Source organism: Lissotriton vulgaris, chromosome 2_1 (assembly GCF_964263255.1).
Source record: "Lissotriton vulgaris chromosome 2_1, aLisVul1.2, whole genome shotgun sequence".
Classification (NCBI taxonomy): Eukaryota; Metazoa; Chordata; class Amphibia; order Caudata; family Salamandridae; genus Lissotriton; species Lissotriton vulgaris.
In genome coordinates, this window is record NC_141687.1 from 983638331 (window position 1) to 983655981 (window position 17651).

Below are 17651 nucleotides of genomic sequence, written 5' to 3' on the forward strand. Positions count from 1 at the left end.
AGAAAGCACTTATCCTTAAATTCAGAAACATTAAATCACTCTGCCTGGCCTACAAGGCATTTCAGGGAAAAGGATCACAATTTTTGAGGTATCATCTGAAACAATATGAACCAACGAGACCTCAGAGATCCGGCCAATTGAAACTAATTACCGTTCCCAGATTTAGACGAGCTAGCTGGGGCGGTAGAAGTTTCCTTGTACATGCAGCACGTACTTGGAATCAGCTGCCTCTTGCCATAAAAACCTGCCCATCTTTGGAATCCTTTAGAAAGGAAGTAAAAACATGGCTATTCTCTGCATAACTTTAGACACCATTCAGGAGATGGAAGGATTTATCATAGTGCCAAGACGCCCACGGGCATTTGCGCGCTCTACAAGTTGACAAATCAAATCAAGCATCATGTGACCGGTTTTGGGGTCTCACCCCTCATCAGCCAGGCTAGCTTGAATCTGGTTGCATAGTGAGCACAGGACCCACGTCTGGGCATACCCTTCCCACTTCGGCGACAAATGTAAAAAGAACAGATGAAGGACAGAAAGCTAAACATTTCAAACAGTCACCCCCAGTAACAGATCTGGGTTAAATCTGTTGTTTTTTTTGCCCAGAATGCTTGTTTCTGGTCCAGGGAGGACCTGGCCTAGCAGTTCAAGCTGGGCTGTTCCCATGGGGAGCAGGGTCACAACTGATTTGCATATGGCTGGGTCCAAACTGAGGCGGTGTGGTGAGCAAAAACACAATGGATTAAACGCATATCTGTGTCTGGAGGTAAATGTTTAATTTGTTCAGCATTCCATACATCATGTGTTCTTTTTTTTAAAGTAGTAGCAGGCAGACCAGCAGTGCACACTTAAGTGCATTAAATCTACTGGGCCTGTAAACCTACATGCCCTACTACATACTTGGGGCTTACAGGTAGGTTGTCATGCCAATTGTAATTGCACCTAAATATCCTACACCTTTTACAGAGAGCACTGTCCTGGGTCTGGTTAGCAGAGCACAGGTCACACTAAGAGTCAGTTACCACCAGCATCAATCAGAAAAGGGGGGAGATCAGGGCAAAAATGATGACTTTCTCACACTCTCCATTTGTTTTCTGAAATTTTCCACCAACACTTTTTTCCAGGTATATCCTTGTGAAATGTTGAGGTGAAACTTGTGTTCACAATTCAGTTGGTTACATTCAGCTCAGAATGGGGAACATCAGGTGTGGCTGGCATGGCTCACAGGTGAGTGGGCGGGCACTGGCTAGCACAGGGGGGGACAGGCGAAAGGTTGCGAGGGAAGGGGTGTCTGGCGGTGGGGTAAATAATAAAATCAAAAACAAAAGTAAACTTATCTTTCCTGGGACCCACGTCTTCACTGCTCAGTCTGCTCCTGCTTTCCTGCCTCTGGAGGAATCAGGCAGCCTCACGTCTGTAAGCCAATCACAAAGCTGAAATGGCAGCGTTGTGATTGATTGCACCGCCGTCCAGATAGGTGTCTTTAGGGAGGCCATTTTCCCCATGTAGGTTGCATGCAGCCTACATGGAGAAAAGGGAGAGTGTTTATGTTGGACTTGGCCCTGCTTGCATTTTTGCCTTCCCCCTAGCCTTTTTGCTGTTGTGGAATGAGTGGTGTAGGACGTTGGATACATTAGCGCTGGTTAGCAGTGCCAAGTGTATGTGCTTTCTTCCCTACATAGGCTTATATTAGGACCCCCCCCCTTTAGGGGGCATCTCCTCCATGGTAGGAAATGTATATGCCATGTGCGGTGTGAGAGGAAAATAATAAATGCAGTGCAATGGTGTACACACCTTTATTTTCACCATTGCAGTAACGTCACTTTTAAAATGGACGCCATTGCTGTGTGCTTTGTGCCTCCTGCCTGCGGTGGGTTGGCAGTCTAGTGTTTGAAGTGACAGGGTGCCCTACACCTCCCCCACAGTGAAAGTTGGGACTGGAACTGCCAGGAGGATTCTAGAAGGTTCTAGCCCTTTCCGGTAGGTGGGGTGAGAAGGGTATATATAGGGGGGCTGTGCCTCCATGTGCTCAGACTGTACGTGGACTTCACTTGAGACAGGGACACTCTGCCAGGAGGTACCGCCGCAAGGGCCTGTGTGCTGGCCCCTGTGCCTATCTGAACCCCTCTACTGTCGACAGGGCTAGTGAGAGACTCTGCTGGAGTGGAGACTGCTGAGCTAGCATGATGGCCATCGTAATGGAGGATGACTGTTCCCAGGAACTGCTGATTCAGGTCTGGTGAGCTGCCGTACTGCCTGCTGATCCTGCCCTGCATTAACTGTCTCCTGGGCCCTAGCGCCCAGTGAGCGCTATATTTCAAGGGACTATATTTGCCTGCCTGCATCCTAGCACCTCGTGATCGCTATATTTGAGGTGCCAGAAGAGAGGAGCACTATCTGTTGTCCCCGCAGCTGTTGAAGCTTTCCAGTGCATGGTGAGCGCTGAATCTTACCCCCCCATGTAGACTAAGAAGGGGAGTAGGGGCTGACACCTGCAGCGCTGTGCTGCCAGAGCGCTACGTGACCCGGTGAGGACCTTAGCACCTCGAGAGCGCTATATTTCATTGCCCCAGAAGGAGGTGAGGAGCGTGTGACGTCTGCGCGCAGTGAGGCTTGGGAGAACTGCTTATTTGAAAAGAGCTGGAGCCCACTCCGCATTGGTGCCCACCCCGTGTTTATGCGTCTTATAAATAGCATGAGCCCACCCCGCTCTATATTACACCTTTAGCGGGTGCCTACCCAGGCTCAAGCAAATTTTACTGAGCGGGTGCCCACCCTGCAGTCTTTATGCTAATTAAGCCGAGCCTACCCCGCGTTGCTGCAGCGCTGTGGCCCATTTAAATTAAGCGGGTGCCCACCCCGCATTGCCGGTAACAGAGAGGAGAATCACCGCCGCCGGCCCGGGAGCCGTGAAAGGAGCAGCGCGGGCTTCCCCCGTGACGTCAGGGTAGCCACACTGGGATTGGTGCAGGTGCGAGGGGTGTTGCCCAGCAACCAAGACTTCCCTGACGTCACTGCTGCGGGGAGAAGGGAGCACGGGAGACTACCCCTCCTTCCAGAACCTGCCGGGCCACATGGGGAAGGTTGAAGAGCCCGGAGAAGCTTGCATACGCTGAGTGGGGCTCCTGTGTGGGTCGGAGAGCCCCACGTGCAGTCTGAGAAGTCACGGGCCCCAGGCAAGGGATCCGGGTGAAGAGCTGAGTTGCTGCCAGAGGCCCGTGAGAAGAAGCAGCGCGGTGCCTGCAGGGCTCCGTGTGGTGAGAGACCCCTGCAGCCATCGAAGGAGCGGGAGCAGTGTATGCTCCAGTCCAGCCGTCTCACCGCCTGCCAGGAGGGCGCGAAGGCCACAAGAGGAGCCCAGTGAGTGGGGCTCAGTCATCCCATGGTTGGGGTGTGTGTCGGGCACATTGCCGGTGCCTGCCCCCAGTGCCAGTATTCTATTGGGGGCTCGTTTGGATGCATTGCTGGGACCCGTGCTGACTGTATCTTTCACCGCTGCCCCACCAGATAGGGCAGTTGCAACATTTGGGCAACTCTGTACTGTAGGGTCCCAGAAGGGGGCTCTACTAGGCACGGTAGTGCCAGAGCTGGCTTTCTTTTCCCTTACAGCTGCACCACGAGAGCGTGGGCAGCTGCAACGAGAGACATATGGTTTGGGACGCATGGGGGGTTATACACCCTGGTGGTATTCCCATGACGCACTACTGATGTTTGGCATAATGTGTTTTCTGCACCATGTTGGCCTGCCTCATGTTTCATGTTTTGATGCCCAATGTGACGTATGCTGATAAAATGCATAATGTGTTTTACAGCTAAGGAGATGCCCCATGCACCTGTTTAGGCCTGCTCTGATTTATGCTAATGAGATTATGCCCACCGTTCCCTGCCTAATGCCATGTTGGGATGTCATGCCTAATGCATATGTTTAAGCCCACCATTATGCAGGGTGTATTCTCTGCCACAGGAGGATGCCTAAGGCCCACTTTGATGTCTAATGACAGGATTATTATGTCCTAAGGTGATGCTACCCAGGCTAATGTTATGCCCACTGTTAATTGGATTTACGCCTAATATTTTCATTCTATGCCTAAGGTTACCTAATGCTTTTCCCAAAGGTTGGCATTGCTGCTTTTGACCTAATGTGTTCTTGCGACCGCGATGCAACATGCTAATGTGTTTCTGGGCCTAAGGGAAGGCCTTTACCCCAGTGATGATGCCAGGAGTTATACATAATATATTGATGCCTAATGTCCACCCCCTAATGCTGCACTGCGGGGTTTATGCTAATGAGGTTAATGCCTATTGCTGTTCATAATGTGTTTTTATGCCTATTGAGAGGCCTCATGCAAGTTTGCATAATGTCAGGTTATGATGTTCGCTGTTTATGCCCAATGCTAATGTGATGAGGCCAAGTGCATGGTCCTGCGGGTAGGTACTGGTTGCTCCACATTTACTACTGGCTGTCACACCGTTATTACTGATGGTTACATTTATTCTAATTGTGATGGTTCTGGCAGCGGCCCGATTGGCCCTGTCTTGTAAATAGTCCCCCTGTAAATGACTACCTAGTGCTAATTGACACAGTGTTTATACAACTGTGATTGCCTTCTGATGTGCTCTGCATTAATACATATGCTGTTTTCACCTAACTTGGTGTGGAGTCTCTTTTGTAGTGTGCCTAGTGTGTCGCCTGTGAGTGTGTGCTGCGCAGATGCTTTACACAATGCCTCAGAGTTTGGCCTACCGTCTCCGCACCACGCTACCCCGTTTCTAACAGAATATGACTGGTTTGGTTGGCCCAAGAGGGCCGACCAAACAGTCAGGGCCCAAAGCATTGCGCAAGCCACTCCTCCCCTGCCATCCAGCAGACCCGCCTACCCACCCACCCAAACCCTTTTGCTTACTCACAGTGCGAGAAGCAAAAACATAAAATGGTATTTATAATACCTTTTTATGTTTCTGCTTCTCGCACTGCGAGAAAGCAGTGGGGGCGACACTCCTCCACCGACATGGAGGAGCCGCCCCTGGGGAACGTATACTCAAACTCTAAAATAGAGTATTTCGATTCAACTGGTAGTAGCATGCTCAAATACAGCCATGCAATTTGCATTTGCACTTGGTAGCCCTTGTTTCTCTATTACCTCATGCTTTTGACTGGTGTATCATTATATCTCGTATCGAATGCTTGCTTTGCAAAGCATGAGTATTTTATATCTCTTAATGATTGTGAATCATGTCACATTAATTTCTTTATATAATAAATGCTTTGCATACAAGAAATTGTTTTGTTTTTAACCACAGTAGGCTTTTTTAATGTTTGATCAAGGGTTCAAAATACAAGCCAGATATACAGGCTTTGAAAATGGTTGTTCTACACATTATTCTGTGCCTGCCCTTTACTTACTCTCAAGCTATAGCATGACCGTTTTAAGTCACATATCTTGGTTAGCCTTTTCCTTCCTCAAATTATTCTTATCTCCTTCCTCTATGAGTGACAGCGATATTCTAGAAGTGTCAAAGATCATTATACTCATTTTATTGTAAAGGTGTTTAAGTCCTCTTCACAGCAAGCAAACAGCTGGGGTTACTCTCCTTTCCAAGTCGACAGAGGGACAACCTAAAGCTGAACCTCGGGGAGTAGTACTTCTATGAGTACCAAGTTATGATTGCCTTCTTTATTGTGCCCTATATGTTAACCCTGCAGAAAAAAGCTTTAGCAGCAATAGTGATATGGAGTAGAAATTTCCTTTCCATTAATGTATTTTGAAGTCAATCAGGGACAATTACCGCTTCATGTTGATCTTACTTGTTTGATAGATTCTTTAATAGAGACATTTTTTGCGGAGTTCAATAACCAAATATACTAAACAAGCAGAATCCCTCCATAGCCGTGCCAGCCTCATAAATTGGGTTACAAGATCGCTCTTCACATTCAAACTGCATGTGACCAGCCTGGGCCATTCGCTGAAGAACTTTTTGCAAAGTGAAAGCTGTATTCTTTATTAGATTCTATTGAACCTTCTAGATTAACTCACCTTCTATAGCAATTTTTTGAAAAAGGAAGACCCTAGATTTCATTCATAGTGTTGGTGTGCATGAAGTGTTAAGGTAAACTCATCCTGCAGAACACATAGAAAGAGGAAGAAGCCTTTGTGGATTCTTTTTGTGCAGGAAGGTGTCCCTACCTGCACAGAAACAAATGTGCCTGCATCTCAGGCATCTGCCCTTTCCCTGTGGTGCAGGGCAGCACAGCAACAGGGAGCTTGTAAATAAGCCCCCACATTTTCATGTGGTTTCTGCCTGCAACCATCCCTCTAATCTCATGCACCACAAATTAAATACAAAAAAGTGACCTTTGATGTATCCCAGCTTCCCTGCTGAACCAAATTTTGTGATCCAAGGAAATTGTTTTATTCACTTGCCTCCTTTTTAGGTCGAGCATTCAAGACCTCTTGTATATACTTTAGTATATACTTATATGTGTTATGGGCTCTGGAGATCAGCCCTAGGACTTGTTTGCTTCTGCTTAGGGACTTTTTTTCTGTTCAACTGCCTCAATTTAACAGTCTTGATAGAAAATTAAGAGTAGAGTTCAGTAAAATACCAGAATTGCTTTCTGCTTGTTCAACTGCCTCTATTTAACTGTCTTGATAGAAAATGACCAGTAGAGATCAGTAAAATACTAAAATTGCGTTCTGCTGAGGGACTTTCTTGCTTTTATTTTTCTGGCAACTGCCTCCATTTAACTTTCTCAATAGAAAATGATCAGCAGAGGTCGGAAAAATACCAGACTCACTTTAGTATTTTCTACATTTCAGTCCATAGAAATTGTCTTCCACAAGCACACGTAGACAATAATATGTTTAATCAAATCTTGTATTTTCAGTGACATGACCACCGAAGGCCCCGATTTTATATTAAAAACAGAGCTTTGGAGTATACCATTTCCAGCTAAAAGGCAATATTTCTCTCCATGAGTTCCCATACCTGGTGTGTCACGCAGTTTGGTGCTTACTTTCCCTCCATCCTAAAGAACAGTAGATGTTTCAGCACCCAGGCTAATGTGATGCATAGCTAAATACATATAAGGTCCCAGAGGCGTGACCAATTGCATTGCAAATGCGTGTTCTTCATTATCACAGATGAGAGCACCTTTAAATCAGTAATCCCAGCATGTGAGCTGTACAAAATCATCTTGTGTTCAATCTAATAGACTATAATGTTACTTCATGTATGTAAGGACTCTCGGCCACATATTGGATGCACATGACAACTGATTTATCTCTAAGTCCAGCAATGGCATTGTCATGTATGGTGGAGTGTTTCTAAGCTCATGTCTAAAAACGATCACTTTTATATAATACCTCTAAATCCACTAATGCACTAAACTGAAAGGCTTCGCAATGTTAAATAAGTACACTTTTTGAATTTATAAGAGACTGTATTGCATTTTTACATTAAGTTTAGTGCATGATTTACATGCAAATATATTTTAATGCCTGGGTTCGGGCCCGGCTTTCACCGCTACTGTATTGTGGGAGAGCACACTTCTGCCCTAACCCTTGTTTCCGTATCTTGAAAAAGGGGTTCACCCATCATCACCCTTTTCACGGCAATTCCTCTGCGCCTTAAATTGTGCTGCAGGTCATAGCGTTGCATTTTTGCGCCACGGATACAACTTGCAAAACTAGTTTTTCGAGTCAATGTTTTAGGTTTACAATTATGTGGCGTGTTTTTTCACACGTCTTCTGTTTCATGCACAGGTTACCTGTTTTGTTCACGATCTTCAAAGCAAACAGAGGTAGATCAACAAGGTGAACGCAGAACCCTTAGATGTGGCAACTTCACTCATAAAAGTTCAATAACTGCCAATCTGATAAAAGGTAACGCGGCTGTCATGAACTCACCTTTATCCCCAACTTCATGTTGTATCCAGTCAGTCACCTTGTCGACGCTGTCGGAGTTGGTCACGTCTAGCAGCGTTGTCTTAAGGTGGCTAGAGGTTGCTTCAGATAACTTGGCGGCGCCCGCTTCTGTCAGGCACCCTGCAAGCACCCGGAATCCACATCTGTCGAAAGCCTTCGCAGCACTGTTTCCAAATCCGGTGTCGCATCCGGTGATGAAAACATGCCTGCCCGCGACAGTTGGGATCTTCCGTCCATCTCTGATTTTCCACCACAAGAAGCAGAACGTCGGAACGACGACCACAAACGCAGCAGCATACCCACTCATCTCCCCAGTAGGTCAGGACACAGCGTTGCTCTGAAATAAAAAAAAAGGTTTCTCAGAGAGGAGGAAACATGGACTTAGTGTGACTGGTAACTAAAGAATCACATTTACAAATTAAAAAAGGAGAACATTGGGTGTTTAATTGTGCTACCTTTTTTCAAATCAGAGACTGCCGTTTCTTTGAATGATATTCGGTTTCAGAGCTTTGATTGGCCTGCTAAACCTCTTTTATTCCAACCCTGTACTGAACTGCGTATACATTGTAGACCGTGCTCTGCACTTTTGGAATGATTCAGTAATCCCGAACAGAATGAGTGGGAGTGTGCCCAGCAAGCAGGAGAGAGCAGATAACATTCAGAGTTCAGCAGAGGAGGGAACAGTGTCAGCATGTTTGAGAAATATTGTCTGGAAGGCTTTGATCCCCTGACCCTCCATGACTCATTTTAGAACACTAATGCAGGCACTTTCACATTGGCATTTCCTCTCACTCCACCACCGTACACCCCACACACTTTTGAACTCTTAACAATTCGGCCGAATCCTCTGTCTTTCACTGTATTTCTGTCACAGCAGCCCCTTGTTGATTGCCTTTTCCCCTTGGTTTTCCTTCTCCACATGTTGGCCTTATCTGTATCAGGTCTTCTACTCTTTCCTTTGAAGAACCTAGATTTCTTTTTTCTTTCCTATTCGCTTAAAGTCCCCCCCTCTCGAGCAATTTACAAGAATTTTCAGAGATCCAAGCAAAATATAATTTTGCTAGCTAGAGCACTCTCCAGTCAAGATAAACTGAATAAAGGTTTTTGGGGGGATTTTTTATTATTATAGCACTTCTTGGGAGGTGGCTCCTAGCTTACCTCATTCTAAATAAGCACATCGCCTATGCCTACTCTTGAAAGGGAGAGACTCTGTGTCTGTTCTGCAGGCGCCAACGTTTTATTTTATAATGAGGCCACAAGGCCCCTTCTACTTGTTTTTTTAAACAAACTGTATTGCACTTTTTTATCATACCAAGCAGGATACATTACAGGAGGATGGTTTCCATCTAGCAGATTTATATAATAGTACAAAGTCAATAACACATATATATGCTGAGGTTATTGTCCCCTGTGTTCTTCCGTGACAGAGAAAGTACAGTAGACGAAAAAATCAAACTCAGGAAATCAGTTGATGTCATGGGCCCCCCCACCCGGATGCCAACCTAAATTAACACCAGCTATGTGTCACCAGAGAGTCATCACTCCCAATCGCAAAGGAGGGGGTAGTGTGTCTGTGTAAGTGTAAGCCAGTATTGTAAAAAAAAAAAAATGAAAAACCCTCAGGTGATGCTGGTGCCGTCACCCACAGGGATCCCCAAAGGCATAATCGATGCCGGAAAATACGTACCATCCTATTGAGGACCAGCATCCCCCTGGGCTCAGTAACGTGTGTCTTGAAGCTTTCCAGTATCATATCCCATTCCATAGGGGATTTATAAAGCCCCTTATATTCTTCCCGCCTGAGAGCTAAACGTTTGGCCGGGCCCCACCTACGTACCTCCCCCGTCACTCCATTATTTTGGGGGCCAGTGTAGATTTCCATCTTCTAGTGAGAAGGCATTTTGCCAGCAGCAATGCCAGTTTCATGAATCGTGACATGACAATGGAACCTCTAGGTCTCATTGGCAATCCCAGTATACAGTGTTCAATGTTATCGCAGTGGGCATAGCCACTATGATTTCATTTGCAGTGATAGGAGCAGAAAGGTCCTCCCTATCCACAGCCTGTATCTGCGGAAGATGCGCCCCTTGGAGGAACCTCAGTAATTCTGTGTGATTAGGAGGGGAGTAGGTGGAATGCAATTCTGTCCAGTAATCTTCAAATGCTGTATTAATTCCGAGCTGTGTGATCACCACGTTTCCGGCTGGGGCCTCTACCACTAGGATTAGTGTGGGGGAAGAGTCTGGAAGTATCAAGTGTGCCAGAAGCATTTCGGATCTGTCTGCCTCTGCATGTACACTTTGTGTGTATTGGCAATAGTTAAACACTCTAAGGCGTTCTAGGATCCCTAAGGAGTCCTCGATTTATTTCAGATCCTGCAGAATCACTTTCCTGGCTCCTGCTACTGAATTAATGACAGTGCCCCGAAGCACCACCTTGAAAGTCTCCCATTCTACTATGGGTGAGAAAGCTAGGCCAGAGTTGGTCGTAAAGTATGTGTCTATGGCTGTTGCTAGGGTGTCCAGAAAGACGCTGTCTTCCAGTAGGCTACGTTTGATCCTCCATGTGGGGATGGGAGCCAGCATCTGGCCCCATGTCAGTGAGATGCACTGGTCAGAAGAAGCAATCCAACCGTGTATAAAGCACATGTCGGTGTGAATAAAAAGAGTTTTCCCTCATACCTTTATTTCTTCTACGCCACACATCAAATACTTCCCAGCCACACACTCACTGCTTCAACAACCGGGCTTGGCAGGCGGTGCAGTCCCCGGTAATGGGTGTGTGTGACCTGCTGTGTGTTATATCCAGTATGCTGATGATGGCCCCCATCCGTCATGCACTACGGCGCTCGTGTGCTGATGACGGCTGGGGGCCGTCATAAACCCGCCCACTCGAGATTTTGTCGCACAGGCGCAGAATCGCAGCCGCATGCAATGGGTTAAAATCCCCCACAAGCACCCAAGGGTAAGGAGCCCAGTCAGCTTGTAAGGACGACAGGTGTGTGTAAAAGGTGTCCTGGTAAGTATTAGGTGCATATATAGACTCAAACACGATAATCTTTCCATCTAGGATGCACCCGCACCAACACATATAAACCTTGTGTGTCCACCTTTGAGTCCTGGACCTCAAACAGCACAATGCCCATAAGCCAAATTGCCACCACTGTGTACAGGCTGAATAGAAAGTGTAGAGCAATTGGTCCCTCCAATGCTAGTGGACCTTGGCAGTCTCTGTGGCAACCAGATAGGTTTCTTGGAGAAAGTTATGTGGGCCTGGTGTCTATGCGGCTGAATTAATATTGTGTGTCTTTTTTATACAGATCCCAGGCACAGCACATTCCAGGTTTCCAGTTTATACTGCTTAGTCACCAATGCCATTTGTGTGTCTGAGTAACTTAATACCCAACAAGGTTCAATGTGCTCAAGAACAACTCCCCCCTCCCATCAGCATTGGCGACATAATCAAAAGAAGTAAAACAGTCACGAAACACTAGGTATAGTGATTTCTGGTCATTTGATTAAACCAGTAAAAAAGATATTAACATTAAAATATCATAAACCAGGTGCAAATGCTACTGGGGTGCAAACAGTCAGGCAAGCAGAACATATCACACATGCTCAGCTTATAAGAAAGAGTTATCACACTTTATCTGGGCCCCAAATTCGTACCAAGTAATGATAGGTAATAGCTTAGCATAGTCCATATGACTACTCAGAGGTTGACATGGAAGCCACCTGGTTTGTCCGAAAGTCAGTAGCCTGCCATTTCTTATGAGGGCTCCTGTTCATCCAGGAAGCAAGGAGCCAAGTGTATCTGTGTTTTACATGGGAACTGTACTTTATATTCAGGGTGTACTCAGTTCGAAGTTGAGAAGAGCTAGTAGGGCGGGGGCCTCACTTATAAGTCATCTGCAGTTTGTGGAGTAACTGCCAAAAATAATGCTACACTACCAGCTGATTATGAGGCACTGTCCAGGGATGAAGTGGAGCTGATGGTATGTCTTGCAGTCCACAGGATGGTCACTGATCTGATCACCACCAACTGGCTTGCTAGTGCCTGTTGTGGGGACGGGCATCCTGGACCGCTGCCGCCACCCCCACTGGCCAGGCCCCGCCGCCTCTTTTTAGTCTACGTTTTGCCCTTGGAGGTGCCATGCCTGCATGGTCTGGTCTCTGGGAATAAGGGTAATGCTGTTCCATCCAGTCAAGGAACTGCTCCAAGTCGTCATAAAAGTGTGCCTTCTGTCCGACATCACTTTAAGTTTGGCCAAGAAAAGGAGGGCATAGGTGAGCCTTAGGTTCAAAGTCACCTCTTGACTTCCTGAAAGTGCTCTGTCCCTGACTGCTTTCAATAGAACATCCCAATCTTTAAAAGTAAGCATTCTGGTCTCAGGGGCACTTCAGGAATTGGCCTCCTGATAAGGACCCTGTGGGCCCTTTCAACCACAAGCATGTCTAAGAGTCCAGTGGAAGCTGCTGCCACTTGGAGCAATTCTTCCATATACTGGGTGGTAAATGTTCTCTCCGCATCCTCTGGGAGTCCGGTAATCTGAGCATTATTGTGGAGGGCTCTCTCTTCTGCATCCTCTGCCCGGTCCTGTAGAAGACCCACTTGTTGCTGCAGCTTTGCCAGTTGTGTGGTTAGTTCATAGTGTTCTGGTGACAGTGTAGAAAGCATTTCTTCTTTTGTTTTACCCTATTGGACAGCTTACAATGGTCGTCCTTCAGCAGGCTCACATCAGTTGTGATGGCTCCCAGTCGCTGCTTTATCACCAGATGCGACTCTCATATTTCCTGCAGGATCAGGTCTAGTTTGTCCATGGGAGGTGTCATCTCCGATGAGGCTATGATGATGAGGGAGCCATCCAATAGCGGCGAGCGGGAGCGAGTCTCTCATTTTTGGTCTTAGTTTACTCCATGGCCTCTACATGTCCACACCAGCAGGCTAAAAGGAGCACTATTAAAATCCCAGAGGGGCAGTGGCGTAGCTCCTCTGGGTCAAAGATGGGGGACCCTCCCAATGCCATAGGTGCTCCCCCTCAGTGGTAGACACCTCCTGAGAAGCTTAAAGCACAAACTCCAGGAGTCCCTACATTTCTGGGTGTCAGTAGGACTCCAGCAGCGTCTCAGGCAAAACAACAGGCAAGCGACACGACAGCAATGTGGCCAGGGGAATGCCTCAGGGGCACTCAGTCCATTCATGCCAGCTTCCCATGAGGATCTCCACCAGGGGTGTCATTGGCCAGGGCTGTTTGGTCCTTGATCTCCGGAACCACAGAGGCCCTATGTCAGCTGGTCTCAGTAGGGCAATCCCACAAGACTTCTGCTAGTTGGGCTAGTTGAGTCAGCTGCTCCTGGCTGAGTCCCTGTCCCAGGTCTTCAGCACCAGGATGTTGTGGCACCCACTATTCTCCTTCTCTCCTATTCACCGTCACATGGGGGAAGGGGGTGTTTGCGGGGGAGGGGGAGCTGAGCACGAGTTCTTGTAAGGACCCCATTTACTGGGGAGGAATGGATTCTTCTCCTCGTGTGTTGCTCCCCAGGGCCTCTCCTTACCTCCGTAGTACCACACTTCAGGTGATCACGGTGAGAGACGTACCTCAAAATGCTAAGTCCATGCAGAGCTCCTGGTCCACTCGGGCCACCAGGTGAACTTCCTCCGTTCATTGCACTGATCAGACAAAACGGCTGGAGACGGGGGCTAGCTATGTGCCTCCCTCACCCAGGACCTGCCACTCGCCTGGAGCCACAATCAGAATCAGTTGCCACCTACTATTTTGTCAGTGCGCTGCGGCCCACGACCAGCCAGCCCTGAGAGCAGCAGTAGCAATCCCCGCTATGCCAGTAAGGTGTCACCGCACAGCACCTGGTCCCAGGGTGTTCAAACTTGATGTAGAAGCCTTAGATGCTGACATGGTATTCACTTTGGTATTTCACGGAACGGTTAATCAAAGTCTCTAAAAAAGTGCTTCTTATTGAGAAAACATGGAATAAATTTTTGTCAGACTCCTTCCACTCTTTATGGAGCATTGTTTTGACGACATCCTACAGGGGTAAGTCATCCGTTTCCACATCACTATATAAGGTATTAAACTCATCCTCATGCTTGGATGTCTCCTTAAAGCTCAAAATCTCACAAATATGTGTTAAAAGGTCTTTCAGACGGTGGCCTTGTATTTATTTGCCTTTTTGATCAGAATCTGGAACATCATCATGATCAAGTTTAGGCTTCTTGGTTAAGGGTTCAGACAAAGAGGAATCAATTAAGGCCTGGCGCTCTACAAGGGAAATCGGCAGAATTTCTTCATCTTCTTCAGGTTGTTCCACAACCTGCTCAACAAAATGCTTGTTACAAACCGCCTTTTTGGCCCCCATATAGAAAAACAAGTAAGTGACGTGCTAGGACACGTTCTCCTCTTTGTATACCGTTGCTAAGTAACCGAATCTCATACTTGTGAGATTTTGGGACCCGGCAAATGCGCAGCCTCTAGAGCCAGTGATGTGCCAATGGCACACTGACTGGGCTCAGTGTTAACCTGCTATGCGGCTCCCCATTAGCACAAGCTCCAATGCCAGGGCTGCTCCACACCCCAGCCCTGCACAAGGATGGGCAGTGCACCGGAAGAACGGTGCATAAAAGTTTGCTGTGGCCTGTATCAAAGAACAAAACATGTTAGAAACATAACATTGTTAAATTGATAGACAAAGAAGCGTGGCTTACCTCTTATCCCGAGAACAGAGAAAACACAAGACGGGTGGAAGAGGGAGGGAGCTATTTATACTAGTAATAGAACTTAAAGAAGTCTGCATGTAGACAGGGTCTTCAACCCAGGACGTGGTATACACATCTGTTGGAGGTCCTCACTGTTTAGTTCTGGGATGAAGAGGACTAGGATTAAGGGAAATGGCCTATTGAGCTAGACTTCAGTTCTCCTACGGTTAGACATATGAATGAACCAAGTCACATCTGCAGATCATGCGTACTTGACATTTTATTCTCTGAAAACCTCTCTGGCATACAGCAAGTCAGACCAAAACATGTCCGCTAACTTCTGGAGTACTTTAGAGAACACAGTTAATCAAATACGTGCTCAAAAGTCACTGTATCTGGGGGGGCTTGGTTTGAACGCCGGAGAAGATGGCCGCCTAAGCTTTTCTCTCCTCACATGGCGTTGATTCCCGGAACCACTATAGGCGATTGCCTGTAAGCTACGACGACTCAGATGGTGCGGAACAACATCGGAACATACCAGGAACCCGACGGCAGCCTGTGAGCAGCAGAATCGCTGAGTTAAGGGGGCATTCTGGCCAAGTCGCTTGGGACCGCATGGGATTTTGCCAACACCGCTGATTAAAACGCGGCTCTAACTGCGCATGAGACCGCTGCATGTCCGCGATCCCTGAAGCGGAGCTGAAGCTACACGGAGGCTCCTGATGTGGCGAGATGATATGAAGGAGAAGTCTGGGGGAAGACCGGAGCTTCCAAATAAAACAGGTACCGCGTTGCGACGCTATTAAAATGGTGGCGGCTCAACATTACAACGGTCCGACTTCATGAGCAGAGGAATATCGAGGGTCCCAAAACTGCAGGCTGAATACACAGTGAGGCATCGTAGGCGGCAATGTATGCGGTGGAATTACTTTAATGGACAAACATTGTAGTTCTGGGCAAATACATAGACAGAAATAGGATGCTACCTGAGGCTCCTAACCCGATGTAGCATAATTGCGAGATCTTGCTACACCAACCAAACTTCATTAACAGTGCTTGGGGCCCACTTGTGCTCATACTTGTTTTTATAACTCTGAAGAAATCTATATGTCTGTGGAGCCGAATGGCTGTGAACAGCAGTAAAAAGAAAGTGCTCACATTCGCCTTGCCTGACTTTAAGATGGCCGACACCTGGGACATTTCTTTTCTGCCAATGCACAATGAGGGTGCTAACGCTGTATCCAGTGAAGTAGTGTGGCTCACTGGTTAGAGGCGGCAGACCCGAGAGCAGAGGACGGCCCGGGACCAGGGTTCGATTCCCGGCGCGGCAGGTTTCTGGACCAGGGTCAGCGGACTCGATAATTCTCTCGCCTCTGTGCCCACTCTGATCAGCGATCACACTCGGCAACTCTGGGCATCAGCTTGCCTCATCTTCACTAACGGCCCCACCAGACCGCCGGGGATGCCTGGCCTCACCCTGGAGATACCCATTAAGGGACCATCTCTCAGGGAAGCCAGGAAGGGTTTCGCAGCGGTCAAAGCGCCTTGGGACCCTACGGGTAAGTAGTGCGCTATATAAATGCCAATACATTTACAATTTCACTCTAAAAGGAAAGAGCTTTTCATCCAAAAGCGGTATCCACTCATCTATATCAAGCTATACTGTACCACATACTGGAAGCATAAGTTTGTTGCCTACATCATGCTTAAATGCTGACTGCATGAATGAGGAAAGCTGTCTTGGGTCACAGAGGATGAAACACTGGTGATAATACAGTGCCTGATCTACTGTCGCGCCCGCAAGCCTTCAAGAGACAGGCATAATCAATACCTCAATACCTCAATTTAGGAGAGCAACACACAGCTCACCACTAGCCCACGCTTAAGGGTTACGGGCTGGTGCTCTATAAATAAGTCAAATAAGGCACGCAAACAAATATCTCGACAAATCTGATACCTGACGCAACTGCGGAGTTTCCGTAACAGTTCAAACCTAACCATGGGAGAAAAAGAAACTAAAAACCTCAAAAGGTTGAAAGGCGAACCACCGAATCCAATTTCGCCAATCAAAGGATCACGTAACATAAATGCAACGCTAGATACGATACTCCTCAAACTAGCTGAGGTCCATGAGATCACGAAAACAACCAGGGAGAAAATTGCAGCAGTAAGACAAGATATTAAAGAAATCAATGTAAGACTTTCTGAAACTGAATGCAGGATCAGTCAACTTGAGGACCTGGAGGTGAAGGTGAGCAAATCTCTTAAAGACCTCTCCATATCTACGTCAACCATCTCATGACGCATCTCAGAATTGGAAGACAGGAACCGAAAAGGGAACCTCTGTATTTTTGGAATTCCGGAAGGTTCAGAAGATAAAGATGGCTCATGCATATCGTTCCTAGAATCTTGGTTTCCCCAAGCGACAAATCTTTCTTTCATTACTCCGCTGTAGTTTGATCGTGCTCACAGGATTACTGGTCGCATCATACATCAACAAAGGGGTCCAAGGCCGATTGTCTGTAAGCCTTTGCGGTATCAGCATGTGGAGCAAATCCTGACGTTCATGCGCAAACATAATCACATCCTGTGGAAGACCAACAAAGTGTATATCTCCCAAGATTATTGTAAAGAGACGGTAGATCTCAGGAAGAGCTTCCTTGCACTTAGACCACGGCTACGTGCACTGGAATATCAATATGGTTTTGTTGGCCCGGCACGATTTCGAGTAATGATCCAAGGTGTACCACAAATTTTCATGGATCCTACACACCTCAAAAAATTCCTCGATGGCCCTGAAGACTCAAAAATGGACACTGCCACAGCAACGAGCACCCGTTCAGACGGCACTTAGCCCACTTGATCAACATTATTCGGCACTTTGCCTACTTGATCAACGATTTCCGTATGATACTCACACAAATCTGTTGTTATCCACACTTTCCTTATGCAACAACCCTGGCTAATGAGGTGGTAGGATGTACTTTTTGCTACTTCCTTATTAGAGACATTGTA

General features: G+C 47.0%; 1 protein-coding gene across 3 annotated transcripts in view; it reads right to left on the minus strand.

Annotated features, from left to right (window-relative positions):
* The window catches only part of LOC147731513 (dehydrogenase/reductase SDR family member 9-like), a 116040-nt gene that overhangs the window by 89517 nt on the left and 8872 nt on the right, over positions 1 to 17651 (minus strand). For 2 of the 3 annotated variants that reach the window (XM_086956558.1, XM_086956561.1), the window contains exon 2: positions 7908 to 8262. In XM_086956558.1, coding sequence (XP_086812684.1) covers positions 7908 to 8232 — 325 coding nt within the window. In that variant the 5' untranslated portion in view covers positions 8233 to 8262. Of the gene's footprint in view, positions 1 to 7907; positions 8263 to 8380; positions 8606 to 17651 lie in introns of those variants that run through there. The other variant, XM_086956559.1, reaches the window with a different exon arrangement.